Source organism: Daucus carota, chromosome 1 (genome assembly GCF_001625215.2).
Source record: "Daucus carota subsp. sativus chromosome 1, DH1 v3.0, whole genome shotgun sequence".
Classification (NCBI taxonomy): Eukaryota; Viridiplantae; Streptophyta; class Magnoliopsida; order Apiales; family Apiaceae; genus Daucus; species Daucus carota.
The window spans coordinates 34,658,169-34,675,642 of record NC_030381.2 but is presented as its reverse complement, the minus strand read 5'-3'; the positions used below and the strand labels follow the sequence as shown (position 1 = coordinate 34,675,642).

General features: G+C 35.6%; 2 protein-coding genes and 1 pseudogene across 2 annotated transcripts; all 3 read left to right on the top strand.

The window, feature by feature from the left end:
* The first annotated feature begins 396 nt into the window (after window positions 1–396).
* Window positions 397–5,596, top strand: LOC108226042 (uncharacterized). The gene is made up of 11 exons (XM_017401000.2): window positions 397–775; window positions 943–990; window positions 1,244–1,417; window positions 1,520–1,586; window positions 2,308–2,372; window positions 3,017–3,092; window positions 3,728–3,846; window positions 3,956–4,035; window positions 4,693–4,762; window positions 4,969–5,046; window positions 5,144–5,596. The coding sequence occupies exons 1-11, from the start codon at window positions 530–532 to the stop codon at window positions 5,207–5,209; spliced, it is 1,089 nt and encodes a 362-aa protein (XP_017256489.1). The 5' UTR covers window positions 397–529; the 3' UTR covers window positions 5,210–5,596.
* Window positions 5,597–6,473: 877 nt separating this feature from the next.
* LOC108225500 (probable ATP-dependent DNA helicase CHR12) lies at window positions 6,474–14,722 on the top strand. The gene is made up of 12 exons (XM_017400389.2): window positions 6,474–6,768; window positions 7,375–7,531; window positions 8,884–8,948; window positions 9,401–9,589; window positions 9,914–10,063; window positions 10,336–10,734; window positions 11,077–11,336; window positions 11,427–11,645; window positions 11,759–11,966; window positions 12,043–12,196; window positions 12,857–13,459; window positions 13,756–14,722. Exons 1-12 carry the CDS (start codon window positions 6,583–6,585, stop codon window positions 14,406–14,408), a joined length of 3,243 nt encoding a protein of 1,080 aa, XP_017255878.1. The 5' UTR covers window positions 6,474–6,582; the 3' UTR covers window positions 14,409–14,722.
* A 246-nt stretch (window positions 14,723–14,968) lies between these two features.
* Window positions 14,969–16,954, top strand: LOC108225733 (putative pentatricopeptide repeat-containing protein At5g40405; annotated as a pseudogene).
* The last annotated feature ends 520 nt before the right edge of the window (window positions 16,955–17,474 follow it).

Below are 17,474 nucleotides of genomic sequence, written 5' to 3'. Positions count from 1 at the left end.
ATGAAGGTATTCAATCAAAATTTTAAATTAAACTTAAAAATCATATAATATTTTACTGATATTATTTATATTCATTAAAATATGATAATATTTAAATGTTGATAATTGTTTTTGTACTTCACAAAATAATAAAAAATTGTGAGATGATTTGGTATATTTTAAGTTTTTAAAATATTACTGAAATAATGAGTCTTTGGAGGATTATGCTTTATTATGAAAAATCTATTTTAAAATTTGAAAACTTTATATCAATTTTATATTATTTTATCTAGATTTCGTAAAATCGAAATCAAATATAATTTATTAAAATTCATAAATTATAAACTCACCAGGTGAAGTTAAAAATACATCGCAAAGTCGCGAGTAAAAAAGGGCAAAAGGGTTGAGACTTGAGAACAATTAATACCCAACATTAACAGCCGAAAACATAGTCATCCATCGAACATCAAACTGATTACAAATTTGTCTCAACACCAGCCGGGCCGCAAAACCCTCTCTAAACTCGTTCCAAAACGCAGTACCCTCACAAATGGCAAAGAAGAAGAAGCGAGACGACTCAGAAGAACACCCACAATCTCATCACCAACAACTCGAAAACGAACCCAGTTGTGTAAATGGCAGCAACTCGGACGAAAAAAATGACAAGAAGAAGAAGAAAAAGAAGAAACACAAGGAAGATGAAAAGAGTACACAAATAAAAGAGAAGCCTACAGTGAGCATAGCTTTGCCTGGCTCTATCATTCATAATGCTCAGTCACTCGAACTTGCCACCAGGGTATGTCCCCACATTAATTGTTCCTCAAGTGTTTGATTGTTTGTCTGTTAGAGAAATTGTATGTGATTCTTTTTTATGTATATGCAGAATAATGTAAAAATCGTATCTTTTTGTGCTGAAATTGATAAAAGTAATGGCTTTGTATGTTGATACTGTTTTTTCATCAGTTGGCTGGTCAAATTGCGCGGGCTGCCACCATTTTCCGAATAGAAGAGGTATTTGCTTTTAATTTTTGGTTTCGTTAGTGTTTTTTCCGTTGCAAGTTGTTTATTTTTGTTTTGTGAGTTGGTGCAATAGCCAATAGATTGAATGTTTATTAGTTTGCTTTTTATATGAGGGTGAAATTATCGTAGTAAGGGTCTAGTATAATAAATGAGAGATGATTTAAATTGTTTGGTTCGTAGTACTATTAGTGCTGATATTGATTATAATCTCTTGATGGAACAAAGCGTTTTATTGTTTGTGCAGATTGTGGTGTTTGACAATAAGGTTGATTCAGGCGATTCCAGTTTTGTGTTACCAGATTCTTCAGATGAGAATGAAACTGGTTCAGCTTTTTTAATAAGGATCTTGATGTATCTTGAGACACCCCAGTATCTGAGGAGGACTCTTTGCCCATGGCATAACAGCTTAAGATTTGCGGTGTGAATCAAATATTTTATTACCTGCATATGATGCATTGCAAGCTGTCATTGTGTGTGTTGTCTTTTACTGCAATATTGCTGATAAATAATTTTTTATTAGGGACTGTTGCCGCCACTTGATGCTCCACATCATTTGCGCAAGCATGAATGGGGTACATATCGTGAAGGTATGTTTATCATTATTCTATTTGAACAATTCATGTATGTGAAGGTATGTTTATCTATATTCTTTTTTAAAAAATTTTGTAATCATTAACAATATTATCATTTCGGGACTCAAATGTTTACGTGTGGTTATATTATTAGCATCTGAATCTGATGTCCCTGCAGTGTGTGTGTTGTACAGCGTTGCTCTGCATGTCTTCTGACTAATAATTACTGTTGTTTGAAGATTTTTAGACCTATATGAATATGAGGATGATGATAATTTTGTTCTTTCCCAAAATTGTATGATAAAACTACAAGCATATAATTTGTTCATATGAAAGTGTCTGAAACACTTTTTTTGTATATAAGACAACAGAATCTGTTAATGTGATCAAAAGGTGTACTCCTTCACGTTGAGTTAATAATGTAATCTTTCTGCTCTTGTGGAGTATGTTGAGTTAACTGATTTACTAAATTATAATTTTCTGTGTTCTCGATTCTTGTTTATCGGTTTTTTTACAAGAATCTGAGTGTCAAATTCCGACAAGAGATTTAGCTGCTTTCAACTATATTTTATTACATAGAGAACATAATTTCTCATGAAGGAGCAATATTGGATGCTGACCCTGGTTTGTTAGGTGTTTGAATGAGGCTTCCTACCGAACTACACATTTGATTTATCTTAGACCTGTTATATTCTCTTTTTGGCAGAACCTTTAATACATTTACAAACTTTCACAGGTGTCATACTAAAGGAACGAGCGGCAGAATCTAGGCAATCACTTGCTGATGTTGGATTGAATAAGGTATCAGATGTCATATTTCAAATGAGCTTTCCTCACTTTATAAAATTATCAGATTTTATTCTGTCAACCACCAAATGACTTTGCAAGAAGACATCTTTTTCTTAGCCAAATTCGAGTAACTTGCTATAAAAACACTTTGCAGCTACCATTAGAGATTTATATTTCTAGTAATCTGCTTGCAGCATGTTGGTTGGATAATTTATGTTAGCGATGTAGGACCATGTTAAATAAAAGGGCTAAATAGGAACAAAACCTATCTCCTCGGAAAACTGGTAGACACAAATAAATCCTGAGTTTTAGTCGATAATGATCAATTTATAATGTTCATCTCTAATACATTACGAGTATTACAAGAGTTTATTGATACTCAATTGCTCAATGAAATTGGTGGAAGCAAGGGTATGGTTTTATATTCCATTTTGGCTCATCTGTAAGAATTGGGAATCGGCAGGATCCTGTTGCATATATATGATATATGACATTAATTATAAAAAGATCTTGTATACACCCAGTGTTAAAAAAATTAAAGTAACTGTTGCATAAAGAGTCTTCCGTCCTTTAACTACACTGATATCTCCTCCCTCTGTTCTTTTTATCAAGACTTATTTCCAATGCATCTTTACTAACAACCATATAATCTGCAGAATGTTGTTATTGATCAAGTGCTTGAGCCTGGTACAAGGGTTACTGTTGCAATGGGAACAAATCGCCATCTGGACGGTACTTCAGATTTTAAGAGATTCCTTGTGATTATAATTTTTGTTATTGTTCAGTTCATTCATTTTCTATGTAAAGTTAGTCTGGTTTCAGTGGTAAGTATGTTGATTGTACATGATAAGCAACTTCACAAGCTACAATTGTGGAATAAGAGCATCTCAAGGGTAATAGCTAAGAGGAATAGTATTTACTCCAACCTTGTTAGCTATTACGATTAGGTAAAATTATACATAAGGGGAATATTGGTTTAAGAAATATAGCCAATGAAATGTGGTTGGATAAATTTTTTGCTGAGGGGGATTGTGTGTTGGAGTTCTGCAATTTTACAGATTATCCAAAACTCGTACCACCTAGATATTTTAGCTAAGGTTCTTTACAATTGGAGATGCTCTAACGATAAGCGAACAGTAAATATTTATATAAGAATAAGGAAAAAATATTGTCTAGTGTGTTGACTTTTGTTTTGTCTCTCTACAATGTACATAAAAGGGTGTCTATAGCTCACATCTTATGACATGCTGTACAAGAACATTGTAGAAAATTGTAATTGCTATCTTCTTGTGGAAAATTAAGTGGAAGTGTGAATTATACATTCTTGCGTGACTCATGAAGTGAATGGCTTTATGTTTTGGTTTCAGATAAACCACGCCAGATTGTTTCGTCTTCAAAGCCTAGGGAAGAAGCAGGAGCATATTGGGGTTATAAAGTGAGATATGCTGCCAATATAAGTTCGGTATTCCAAAGCTGTCCATACCAGGTATATTATGTTATGCACGAATTTCATGTTTAAATTTTTTAACCTGTAAGTTATTCCCAATCATATATGGAAGGGAATTTATTTACAAACTTTATAATTTATTGTCTAGGGTGGGTATGATCATCTGATTGGTACCTCAGAGCATGGCCTGTTTTTCAAATCTTCAGAGCTCACTCTACCTCCATTCAGGTACCATCTTTTGTGGGTCAATCTTTTACCATGTATAAGCCATGCCTCTTGATAGTAGTAGAGGTCCATAGTCTTATAACTCTACCACTATTGATGATGTGAACAACCGTGCTTTAATGCTGTTGTCAGTTATTCTTAACAAAATGGTGATGTCAACATATGCCGTGTAGAAGTCTATGCCGTGTTACTAGTATTGAAGGGTGTCCAAACCACCAAAAATATTCCTACTGTAGATATATGTGTATGTAGTGGTGAGTAAGGTCGAACCCAAGGAAGTGGTTGTGATTTTGTATATATTTGTTGTTTCATATTTAAAGACAAGAACAATTGAAAAGGTTTTTTTTTTTTTAAAATACAAAACCAAGGAAAAAACCAAACCAAAAGATTGGATAACTAAGAGGACACAAGATATTTGGTTCATATGATTGGTCATTGAATGCATAGATGCTTCAGAGTTATTTATGACTAAATTTTTGTTGTAGTTGTTAACAAGCCCCAACACAATATTTATAGTATTAATGAGCTCTGACAAGCAGTCTCTCCTTACTTTGTCGATAATCTATCAGATTAATTGTATTTAGAATGCCATAGATCTATATGTATTCGGAAACCCAAATCATCAGCTTTTGTTTATTTCGTTCCTGTCACATTATGTAGGCATCTGTTAATTGCGTTTGGTGGATTGGCTGGATTAGAAGAGTGTTTTGAAGAAGACAAAAATATGAAGGTGTGTATTAGTCATTTCATATGATTTAACATGCCATGGTTGGTCATTGCATTTTAAGCTGGTGCAAGAGAGCTTCTCAGTTTTACTTGAAATGTTCGGAGTAACAGGACACAAGATTTTACATTGACCTTGGATGGCCAGGTTTAAGCCTGGTAGTAATTTTCATTAAATAAGTGGGATATTCATGTATAAAAGTTTTCTTACAGGGTAAAAAACCAAGTGATGTATTTCATTCTTACTTGAACGTTTGTCCGAATCAAGGAAGCAGAACTATACGAACAGAGGTAATCAATCGACTAGATGCACAATGATATGTTTTAACTTGTAAGCTACTTAATTATTCACTTATGTTGGTGTTTTGCTTGCAAAATTTTCAACCAGGAAGCTGTCTTTATATCTCTTCAATATTTCCAAGAACCAATAGACCGCGCACTGCAGAATATTTAATCGTCAGGATATGTAACATTGAGTCATCAAAGGGCTTGATATGATCACTCCCTTGAAATTCAGTGACACTGGATAAATGTCTGCTCTAGTTCAACGCTGGTTTGCTTCAAGGGTGATAAACTTGATTCACCAGCTGAGATTTTTGTTCACTCAGGAAGAATTAGATTTAGGGAGAATTAGAAGATTTAGGAACCTATTGTGTTGGTGTGTGATGCTCTAGGAGGAAGGTTGTGCACGGGCAATTTATTTTGTGTCACTTGTGAGTTGTGATAATCTCCTGACAATTAAATGTTCAATGTAGTTGCTAGAATGTAATCTTGTCCTAATTTGATTACTTTATCATGAGCATGTAAGAGATTGCTTGAGATGATTATCCTTTGCTTACTATCTTGTGCTCAGTTTATATGCCTTAGATTTGATTGTGCAAATTGCCTTGTTAGAAACAAATTTCATCGAGCAATTGTCGGGATCTTAACGTGATGATAAAATAAAAGTACAAAATATATCTAAAATTATATTCTTTTCGTCCAATATATAGATTCTTTACGTTAATTTTCGATATGCATTTTGAAACTCTAATAAAGTATAGTTTTATAATATTCTTTTAGCTTTTTTTTTAAAAATAAAAATTTGACGTTCAAATTTTATTAAGAAAAAAAAAGAAATTATAAGATCATTGTTTGTATATACTGGTACTTACGAGAGGTTTTTCCTAACAAGTTGATTGTTTGACTATCTCCAAAATTTTCATAATTTATTATCGACATAAAAAATAAATTTATTTTTTAGAATAATTTATTGGAATATTTATCAAAAAATATCAATTTCTCACAAATTATTAGTGTGCAAACTGATATTGAAAACAAAGTTGCAGAAATTGAAAGTCGTATGCAAATGAAATTTCTCATTTATAACTATCTACAACTATTGCAAAATGTTGTAGCAAATGGTTGCAGAAGTTGCAAATCGTATTTTTGTAAATAATTTGTAGAAAATGACATTTCTAAATATATTGACAGTTGATAATAATATTTTGTAAGAAAGTTCAAAAAGTTAGGCAGTTAAAAAAAAGCCCTTTATTATTTGATAATAGATTTTTAATTATTACTATTGAATATATATATTTTTGTTTCAAAAATGCACTCGCAAGTCGCACGGGTTACATCCTGCACGCAGCACGCGACTCCTTTGATACGTGTGGCTTGCGAAGCGCAACAGGAACAGATTGGGGAAAATATATAGCAAATAAAAGAAAAACAAAAAACAACTAAGATTATACACACAAATATCTATATCTCTACTCTAATCGCCCATACAACAAGATTATTCATTTATATATTTCAAAAAATTAAAAGCTGTTAAATTGTGGCGCCATGGGAGCTCAAGTGAATGAAGAGAGAGAAAGCTCCGTGGACGATGAAATTCAAAGCACCAAGACTTTAATCTGCGCCGTCAATCTTCTCTCTCGCAATCTCCCCCTTCCTCCTCATCTCTTCGATGCCGTTTCTTCAATCTACAACGCCGCTGGATCTGCCTCCGCGCCGCTTGATGATATCGAGGTTCCAATTCTTATGTTCTTGTGTTTTTGATTGATTGTGCTGCTGCTATTTTTTTTTTTTTTTTTTGTGTTTAATTGCTTATTTTTTATTTTGTTAATTGTTTGATTTGGATTAATTGTGCTCTGCTGCTACTTTCTTTGTGTAATTAGGTCAATTGTTAGATATATGCTGCTTAATTAGCAATTACTGCTGTATGGAAAGTTAATTTGTGTGATTTTCTCCGTCAACTAGATGGTATACGTCTTTATAACAATGAATAGGATTAATAGGTTAGTGACTATTTTGAGACGGTTGCTGACTATGTTCTATGTTTTTTGGAGTTCCGATTACAGGTTTGTATTAGGATGTAGTTGGTAGAGTGAAGTGACTAATACTAGTAGGCGAATTTTAGAATTTTAACTATTTTGATTGTCAAGTGATATTATGTACTTTTGTAGTATGAGTTTCTTCAGTTTGAACTAAATAGTAGCAGTTTGCTAGTGACATTACACCTGCTGAGTTATAATGCATTAAGTGAAATAGGTGATTGGGTATTTTTGGATGATTAATTAGTCTGAAAGTTTTACAGATTAATATATGATGACATGCGGTTATGTTTATGTTCAGAATGGCTCTGATATCTCGTCTGAAGGAAATTTGATGGCAGAACTTGAGGATGCATTGTCGGAGCAGCGACCAAATTATATGTCAGGCGCTGGATTGACAAAACAAAGGGAAGAACGATTACAGAGTAACATACAGCATCGTATAACTGAACTTGAAGGTTACATTTCCATCTCAGAAGAGAACTTTAAGCATTTTACATTCTAGATTGGTTTTGTTTATGAAGTAAGATTTTTACTGCATCTCACAAGTTCTTTCTTCTGCAATTTGTTGTTTTGAAAATGTGTGAGTAATTAAATAGAGGTGGTTCATAAATCTTGGACTAGTTGAAAAGTCTATTGAACAACTGAAGAAATGGCCTTGATGTATTATCTTGATAAAATGTTTGCATGTGTTTAGGCTTTCATTAATTCATCTTCGAGTATGGTTTTAAACATTTAGAAATTTGCAGTTAGATCCGACTTCCGAGTACCATTTTTGTATACAGTCCAACTGCAAGGTTACGTCCACCAAGAAATGTGAATATTAAGTGAGGTAACTAAGAGTGTGTTTTGGTTGACTTATATTAAACAAAAAGGTGCAGTTTTGTGAATCTACTGGTTAGGTACTTGTAGAAACAAGCAGATAGTGTGCCGGTATAAGTGGGTCTTTTTTTTTTTGGGTGTGCCGGTATAAGTGGGTCTTTTTTTTTTTTTTTTTTTGGGGGGGGGGTGGGGGGTTGATTCTCCTTTTCCTGTATCGTTGCACTATGGGGGAATTAGAGCTAGCAAATTTGAGGATTTCCGAGTGATATAGGGAATCACCCTAAATCACACTGTTGTAGTTGCATTTTAGATAACATTCCCTATATTTAAGCCTAGGAGCTCATTTAAGGAAGCTTTTGGACTTGCTCTTAGTGCATAAACGCATAACAAAGTTGACGAGGAACCGAAGTGAAGATAAAGTAATGTTTGTATATGGTTTATGATGGTTATTTATTATATTAATAACAAGCCCAACTGCCATTGGGCCTTCGTCTGTATGGTTTTATTTTTTTAGTACTAGACTTATTATTGTTTCTAAAAAAATATTGGCTTCTTGTCTAATACAAGAAAGACCTCAAAACTTAAAGGATGGGTCCTTTATTTTATGCCTATTCTAGTTTTGTCTGACTTAAAATATTATTGAAATATTGAATTGCGCATCTTCATGGATTGCGATCCATATATATTCTCCCTTCCGCTGTTGAGAAAACCTTTATTGAAAGAAAAGTGTGTCTAAAGGGGCTCCAGACTTGAATTAACCTAGTTGTATCTTCTTATTGTTTTGTCCATAGTACCTTTTCTTTCTAATAAAACTATTCATTTGTACGTGCCTCTTTGTTTATCCTTTCCATAGATTATTATCTGTTCATTGACAAACATATCTGAGTAATATCATGGCAAATCTTATATGATATGATACTGTCATGTTCGCGATTAGTCTTTATCTGACTTCTGCGAATTAAGTTATATGGTTATTGATTTTTAACAGAATTGCCTGCAAGCAGAGGAGAGAGCATCCAGTCGAAATGTTTGCTTGAGCTATATGGACTGAAGGTATACTTGAGTTAAAGACTTAAAGTGGTCACCGGCCATTTGATTACATGTCCAGCATTGTGTGGATGCATGCAATATTTATTAGCTAAAATGTCAAAAATTATCTGAAAAAATAATGAACAAGAATACATGGCTGCAGTTACATGAGGTTTACACTATTGTGCTTCTCCTAACAAATTTACCAACATACTTTATATTTAAGAATGGAAAGGAATGGCTTCTTTCTATTTTAAACTCTTTCATGACATAAATGGAAAAATAGCAGTAAACCAAAGTGAAAACTCAGATATCAGCCATCAATTTATCAGTTATAATTGTTTACGTTGTTCCTCTTCCAGAGGTAAGGATGTAACTTACCAGTGGTCCTAAACATAAATATTCTTGCACGTTAGTATCTATATTAAGCGATATCATAGATTGTCTTTGTTGATGAGAATTGTCCTCCATTCCAGCTAGCTGAGTTGCAAAAAAAGGTTCGGTCGGATGTGAATACAGAATTCTGGCTACGCAAGAACTGCGCATGTCCAGAGAAGCAGTTGTTTGACTGGGGAATGATGCGTTTGCGTCGTCCTCCATATGGGGTAGGGGATGCTTTTGCTATGGAAGCCAATAATAATATGAAAAAGAAACGTGATGCTGAGGTAATATTTTCTTTTAGCTACTACTATGATTAAATTTTTCTAGTTAGGGTCAGTAAAATTAGAATCATGAAATTAGGTGTTTAAGTTGCTAAATGAAATATACGTGGCAAACCAAATTTTATCTTAAAAAAGTATATTCCAGCAACATCAGTAATACTGTTATATATCACGAATAAAAAAATTTAAAATAACAGTTTCGCTATCAGTCTATCCCATTGCCTGGGATTAGTTAACAAGTTAACAGAGTTCAGGTTATGATCATCTTCCCAAAGGTTTCTGTACACATGCAATATAAAACTCACACATTGACCTGAATTTGTGCAGAGGCTTTCAAGATTGGAAGAAGAGGCAAAGAACCGAGTCGAGAACAAGAAACGGAAATTCTTTTCCGAGATACTTGATGCAGCTCGCGAGCTGCAATTACAAATACAGGCTGCTCAAAAGCGCAGGAAGCAAAGAAATGATGGTGTTCAAGTACGGTATTAGCTTGTTTTATGTGCTTCTTTTCATCATTCTCTCCCTCCCCACTGCCTCATGTTTGAAAAACCCTACTCAAGTACTTCACACAAAGAATATCATTTTTGCCGTTCAACTTTACCCTTTCAACTTAGATGCTGAAAGACACAAAGTATATTTGTTCAATCTTGGATTATTTTACCGATAATATATACTTGTTCGCTGAAATTCATCCAAGAAAAATGAAATCCACTCTCATCTGCTTCTACACCTATATTAATCTTTATTAGGCATGGCATGGAAGGCAAAGGCAACGTGCTACTCGAGCTGAGAAATTGAGACTCCAAGCTTTAAAAGCTGATGACCAGGAAGCCTACATGAGAATGGTCGAGGAGAGCAAGAATGAAAGATTGACTATGCTTCTTGGTAAAACTAACGAGCTGCTTGTTCGTTTGGGTGCTGCTGTTCAACGTCAAAAAGATGCTGAGCATGATGGAATTGACTCCTTAGATGGATCCGAAGACGATCTAGTTGACTTGTCTCCCTCTAAGGCTGAAACACTTGGGGATTTAGTAAGAGAAGAAGATGCTGATATAACTGACAAAGAACCTGATCAAGGTGTAAAGCCGGGTGATTTACTTGAAGGTCAACGGCAGTATAATTCAGTTATTCATTCAATTCAGGAGCAGGTAAATAAAAAGATTGTCACCAGCATATTTCTTTCCTCAGCCAACAGGTTTACTTCTTGACAAAGAAAATATTCAAAATTGTACATATAGGATTCATATGGATTTATATATGCAGTCTACAAAACAGAGTTTACTTGGTCTTTACTACTTGTAAACTTCCTAAGACTTATCTTTTGAATGTTGTTAGCAGCTTCCTTGCTGATGGAAGTTTCTGTATTTGAAGTATTATTAGATGGCATACTTGGCTGTCTACTTAATGTAGTCCTCTTAGACTTTTTGCTAGCATTATAGAAAGACCTAGTCGCTTGTATAGCAATCATTATTTATAACTGAACTTTACAGGTTACAGAGCAGCCACTCATGCTTCAAGGTGGAGAACTGAGAGCATATCAGATTGAAGGACTTCAATGGATGCTATCTTTGTTTAATAACAATTTGAATGGGATTTTAGCAGATGAGATGGGATTGGGGAAGACAATCCAAACCATTTCATTGATCGCATATCTCATGGAGAACAAGAATGTAAGTGGACCCCACTTGATTGTGGCCCCAAAGGCTGTGCTACCAAACTGGACGACTGAATTTGCAACATGGGCTCCCAGGTATGCTGATGTAAATTTGTTCTGCTGTTCATGTTTGCACTCCTATATAATTGATTCGTTGTCTTTTCTAAGAGTTTCCTCTTCTTTCAGTATTAAGGTTGTGCCTTATGACGGAAATATGGAGAAGAGGAAGGCACTGAGGGAAGAGTACTTGGGAGAGGGGAAGTTTAATGTTTGGCTCACTCATTATGATTTAATCATGAGGGATAAAACTTATCTGAAAAAAATTCATTGGCACTACATGATTGTTGACGAAGGACATCGGTTAAAAAACCATGAATGTGCTCTTGCAAGGACTCTTGATGGAGGGTATGTAGCATCATGAATCGCCACAATTATTTGTTTCTTTTAAAGTTGCATCCTCAGGGTATATCCTGTTTTGTAGAATGAACCTGTATAAAATGTGTGAATATCATTTGCAGATACAAAATAAGACGAAGACTTTTGCTGACTGGAACTCCAATACAGAACAGTTTGCAGGAGTTGTGGTCCCTGCTGAATTTTCTTCTCCCGAACATTTTTAATTCAGTTGAGAATTTTGAGGAGTGGTTTAATGCCCCCTTCGCAGATCGATGTGATGTTTCGTTGACAGATGAAGAACAGTTGCTGGTTATTCGGCGCTTGCACCATGTAGGTTTAGCTGCCTAGCTAGTCTATTTTCAATCTTCTCCTGGATTTCTTACTTTGTGTGCATTTGTATTAATAGGTTATAAGGCCATTTATATTAAGAAGGAAGAAAGATGAGGTGGAGAAGTATCTACCTCAGAAGTCCCAGGTCATACTGAAATGTGATATGTCAGCATGGCAGAAAGTATATTATCATCAAGTCACTGATGTGGGAAGAGTTGGACTGGCTACTGGTATGTATTTTATCACCGAACTTGTTTTTTTATTTATCTTGTGCAGAAGTGTATACATACGAGAATTGGGATTTATTTTATATGTTGCCTTGTTGGTAATTAGTATGCATTTCGCTGTATATAATTTCCTGTCGTGGATAAATTTTAGAGTTTAAAAAGTTACATTGTGCTATCTTTTTCATAAATTTCTTTATAATTACTTATTTCAAAAATATTCAGAGAAGTTCTATTTTATGCTTAGCTAGATAGTCAGTGGTCTTGGTTTATCCAATCTAAATGCAACTGAACAGGCAGTCATCTTGAATCAAACCTTTTTGTTGGCCATTAGAGAGTCCAAGAGTTGCCTTATATATGCACTGATATATAAAATTTGGTGCAATTTTTTGACCTTATAAATGTATTTTTGTTCCCCCATGATTTTATAAAATAAGCAGATGATAAATCATGATACTAGAGAACTGCTACCTTAAAAGATTTACATAAACTGTATATTGAAGGGCTTCTTTGTGTTAGACTGTGGATGGTTCGATGGGAGTTTATTACTAAATTGTAGGATTTGCATAACCTATGCTATAATCATTTGCCTTTTAGTTCGACGCTGCACTATTTCTTAAAGATGAATAAAATGCTCTACGGTTTAATAATAACTTAATTTTACAGGAAATGGGAAGTCTAAGAGTCTGCAAAACTTGTCTATGCAACTCAGAAAGTGTTGTAACCACCCATACCTATTTGTTGGTGAATATAATATCTGGCGTAGGGAGGAGATATTTAGAGCATCGGGAAAATTTGAGTTACTTGATCGTTTACTTCCCAAACTGCATAGAGCTGGGCACAGAGTACTCCTTTTCTCACAAATGACACGACTGATGGACATTCTTGGAGTTTATCTGGATCTTCATGGTTTTAAGTTTCTTAGACTTGATGGCTCAACAAAAACTGAAGAAAGAGGGACATTGCTAAAACAATTTAATGCCCCAGATTCCCCTTATTTCATGTTTCTTTTGAGTACACGCGCTGGTGGTCTTGGTCTAAATTTGCAGACCGCAGATACTGTTATCATCTTTGACAGTGACTGGAATCCTCAAATGGACCAACAAGCAGAGGATCGAGCACATCGCATTGGGCAAAAGAAGGAAGTGAGGGTTTTTGTGCTCGTGAGTGTCGGATCAATTGAAGAGGTAATCTTGGAGCGTGCGAAGCAAAAGATGGGAATTGATGCAAAGGTCATTCAAGCAGGACTGTTCAACACAACGTCCACAGGTTAGTAGTTTAAATTTAAGCAAAGGTTTGAATAGAAATAATTTCACATTTCCGGTTTTTTGTTTGTGTGTGTGAGGGGGGGGGGGGGGGGGGGGGGGTTGATTCTGATCGGACCAATATTTATGTACCCGATATGCTAGGTAGTTTGTGCAGTATACAACTATATTATTACTTTTTGAGACGATGACGGCTTTACATGGTCAAATATGTTCTGTTGCACTAATGACTGTAACTGTTATTCTACCCTCGTCTTTGTAAAACCAAACAAATATCATAAACATCCTCTCAAAATGCAGCTCAGGACAGGAGAGAGATGTTGGAGGATATTATGCGTAGAGGTACGAGCTCACTGGGAAGAGATGTACCAAGTGAAAGAGAGATTAATCGTCTTGCTGCCCGATCAGATGAGGAGTACTGGATGTTCGAGAGAATGGACGAGGAGAGAAGGCAGAAGGAAAACTACAGGTCTCGACTCATGGAAGATCATGAGGTACCAGATTGGGTATACACTAAACCTGATCCCAAGGACACCAAGGGGAAAGGATTTGACTATGAAAGTGCTAATCTAACGGGAAAACGACGTAGGAAGGAAGTTGTTTATGCAGATACACTTAGTGAATTACAGTGGATGAAGGCTGTGGAAAACGGCAAAGAACCATTTAAACATACAACTAGAGGAAAGAAGACGGAACATTTTCCTCCCACGACAAATGATTCGATTTATCATAGTGATGAAGTTGGGAAGAAAGTGATAGAGTTGAAGAGCAAACCTGAGACTGTGCCAAGTGAGTTCACTAATGAGAAAAGCAGCATTAAGTTGTCTCTGAAAATGCATAATTCGGAGACAGCAAGTTCCCCGTCGAATGAATTTGTAGATGCAGGTACTACTTCCAAGGGACGGATGTTATCATGGAAGCCACATAAAAGGAAGAGGTCTAGCCTAGTGTAATGAGTCTTCCATATAATCTTTCATTCTAATTTAGCAACAGATACAGTGGATAAACCTCAATGTAGTGGCTTTACTACAACACAACCAAAGGCTAGTAGTAAACCAGGTAAGCATGTAGGCTAGGAGCATTGGAGGATCGACGCAAGACTCGGCACTCACAAGTCATAAGATCATGAAGTTTTTCCTTCCTTTAAATTGTGGAAAATAATTTACAGTCGTATTGTTTTCGAATCAACAACATCGATGTAATCTGATACTTATTATTTCTTACAATTAGTTGGATTTGAATCGGAGCGAAAGTACTTTATATTTAAGAGCATGTGGCTATAGTCAGCTAAAACAATGATCAACTAAAACTTCGGCAATTTTATTTTTTTTGAAAAAACTAAAACTTCAGCAAGACGACTTTGTTAAAAGACTAACAAGCTAAAGAAATTAATAGGAAAATAATATTAAAAATTAATAGTAAAATAATATTAAAAAAATTTGAATAGGTCCAAATTCACTCATCCAATCACTTTTCACTTTTTAGTCCCAGATTGAGCTCGGGCAAAAAATTTGGATTTTTACGCAGTTGCACTCAGAAGAAAACAACAGGAACGCACAAATCATCTCCATCGGTGTGAGTCCGCGAGTGTGTAGCAGCAGTCAGCAGACTTGCAGTTTGAAAACACGCCATATAGCCGCCTAAATCGAAAATTATGAGATCTTTGCGTTATGTAGGCAAACACCCAAATGTTGTTCTACTGGAGACCTGCAAAACCCTCAAACAAATCAAGCAAATTCATACCCAAATGCTCATCAATGGCCTTTTTACTGATCTTAAAATGTTAGGCCAATTTGTATCTGCAGTTGCTCTTAAACAACCAGAATATATTGACTATTCTATTCAAGTTCTTGAACAATGTGAGAGGCCTCCTCTTGCTGTATTGAATTCACTGATGAGAGCTCACTATAAAATCGCAAAACCTTGTAAAAGTTTCTACTTTTACAGTAGAATTGTTAAATCAAGCCATAATCTAAAGCCTGATAACTATACATTTACGTTCTTGATTAGGACTTGTGCTCAGCTGTTTGTTGAGGAGACGAGTATGGCTGTTTATGGGTCTGTAATAAAATATGGGTTTGATGTGGACCCACATGTTAGGAGTAGTTTGATTAGTATGTTTGCTGAATTGGGTTTATTGGGTTTTTCAAAAAAGATTTTCTTGGAGATTTTTGAGCCAGATTCGGTGACTTCGACAGCTATGGTGAGCGCTAGTGCAAAATCAGGTGATTTGGTGTCTGCAAGGGAGTTGTTTGATAGAATGCCTGACAGGGATTTAGCTACGTGGAACGCGATGATGGCGGGGTATGTGCAATGGGGGCAAGCGAGGGAAGCGTTGGATTTGTTTTATTTGATGCAGTCTGAAGGTGTGAAGGTTAATGAGGCAAGTATGGTTTCGGTTTTAAGTGCTTGTGCTCAGTTTGGTGCATTAGACCAAGGGAGATGGGCACATAATTACATCGAGAAGCTGAGGTTAAGGGTGGATGTTACTCTGGGATCAGCATTGGTTGACATGTATGCAAAATGTGGAGACATGGATAAAGCCATGGAAGTCTTTTGGAGTTTGAAAGAGAAAAATGTTTACACATGGACTAGCGCCATGGGAGGTCTTGCTGTGAATGGATTCGGTAACGAGTGCCTTGAGCTTTTTGCTCGCATGAAACATGCAGGGGTTGAGCCTAACGAAGTCACATTTGTTTCGTTATTGATCGGTTGTAGAGTGGTTGGACTTGTAGAGGAAGGTCAAAGGTATTTTGAATCGATGAGCAATGTGTATGGACTTCAACCGAGTATTGAGCACTATGGCTGCATGGTTGCTTTGTATAGCAGTGCTGGTCGCTTAGATGAAGCTATTAGTTTTATAAATAGCATGCCCATAAAACCTCATGTTGATGCTTGGGGAGCTCTGCTTAATGCGTGTAAAATCTATAAAAACAAGAAACTGGGTAAACTGGCATTTAAAAAGATAGTAGAGTTAGAGGGTGGCGCGCGTGGCACATATCTAAACTTTATGAGAACTGGAAGAGGGTTAAGAATGTAAGCCACGGAGTGGCTAGGGAGGTGAGTCAAGTGACAGAGGTCTGGGATTGTAGTACTACAGAAGCAAATGGAGAAGTTCATAAATTCTTCATTGGGGATAAATCCAATCCAAGGCAGGCTGAAATAAAGAAAAAGATGGAAGAGATCTCACAAAGGCTGAAGTTAGCAGGTTATGTTGCTAACACTATTTCTGTTCTTTTTGACATAGAAGAAGAAGAGAAAGAGAATGCTACATGTGAACATATTGACAAAGTTGCAATTGCTTTTGGTTTGATCAGTTAAAATGAAGGTGTACCTGTAAAAAATCTCCGTGTTTGCTCGGATTGCCATCATGTAACAAAAATGATATCTGAAATTTTTGACAGAGAAATAATTGTACGGAACACGAATAGTAGTTATCATTTTACAAATGGTGAATGTTCCTGTAATGGTTATTGGTGAAACAATAGAGTTTTTCTGACTCGGACTTTACTAATTTTTGCCATACTTATCTGGCATTTCCACCTTGTATAGCAACCTCAGGAGCTTCTCTAGCATCATACACTTTGTTTAACTTGCATTGTTTGAAAGTTGCAGCATTTTAAGGGTAAGTATTTCTTACTGTATCAATCTTCTAACTCGACTGTTCAAATTTCTTTGTTTGCTTTCTCATGTTTCTCTTTTTGTGTGACATATGTCTTCACTCTACGAGCAAAGGAGCAGCTCTCCTTGCTTTAGTGCTATAGGAAGCGAATTAGGAACATATGGTGAGTCACTATATACATTCTTCTGTTTATAATCAACAGGAATTATATGCTACATGAACCAAATGAATTTGTAGAAACTGTTACAGCTTTGCTATTACTGTCAGGGTGCTATAATTTTTCTGACAGGATCTGGAATTTCTAAGTGGCTCAACAAGTAGAGGGCCGAGCACATTGCTTTCGACAGAACCAAAGGGTCTTTTATATGGTTTAGTTTCAGTTGAAAACTTGAAATAA

Bases quoted from the DNA above. Each gene is read 5' to 3' on its own strand.
- LOC108226042 (XM_017401000.2), top strand. From the start codon at position 530: ATGGCAAAGAAGAAGAAGCGAGACGACTCAGAAGAACACCCACAATCT. The intron at 3,093-3,727 runs GTACTTCAGATT...TTTTGGTTTCAG, and splicing joins AACAAATCGCCATCTGGACG to ATAAACCACGCCAGATTGTT. The intron at 4,763-4,968 runs GTGTGTATTAGT...GTTTTCTTACAG, and splicing joins AAGAAGACAAAAATATGAAG to GGTAAAAAACCAAGTGATGT.
- LOC108225500 (XM_017400389.2), top strand. From the start codon at position 6,583: ATGGGAGCTCAAGTGAATGAAGAGAGAGAAAGCTCCGTGGACGATGAA. The intron at 7,532-8,883 runs GTTACATTTCCA...GATTTTTAACAG, and splicing joins TCGTATAACTGAACTTGAAG to AATTGCCTGCAAGCAGAGGA. The intron at 9,590-9,913 runs GTAATATTTTCT...GAATTTGTGCAG, and splicing joins AAAAGAAACGTGATGCTGAG to AGGCTTTCAAGATTGGAAGA.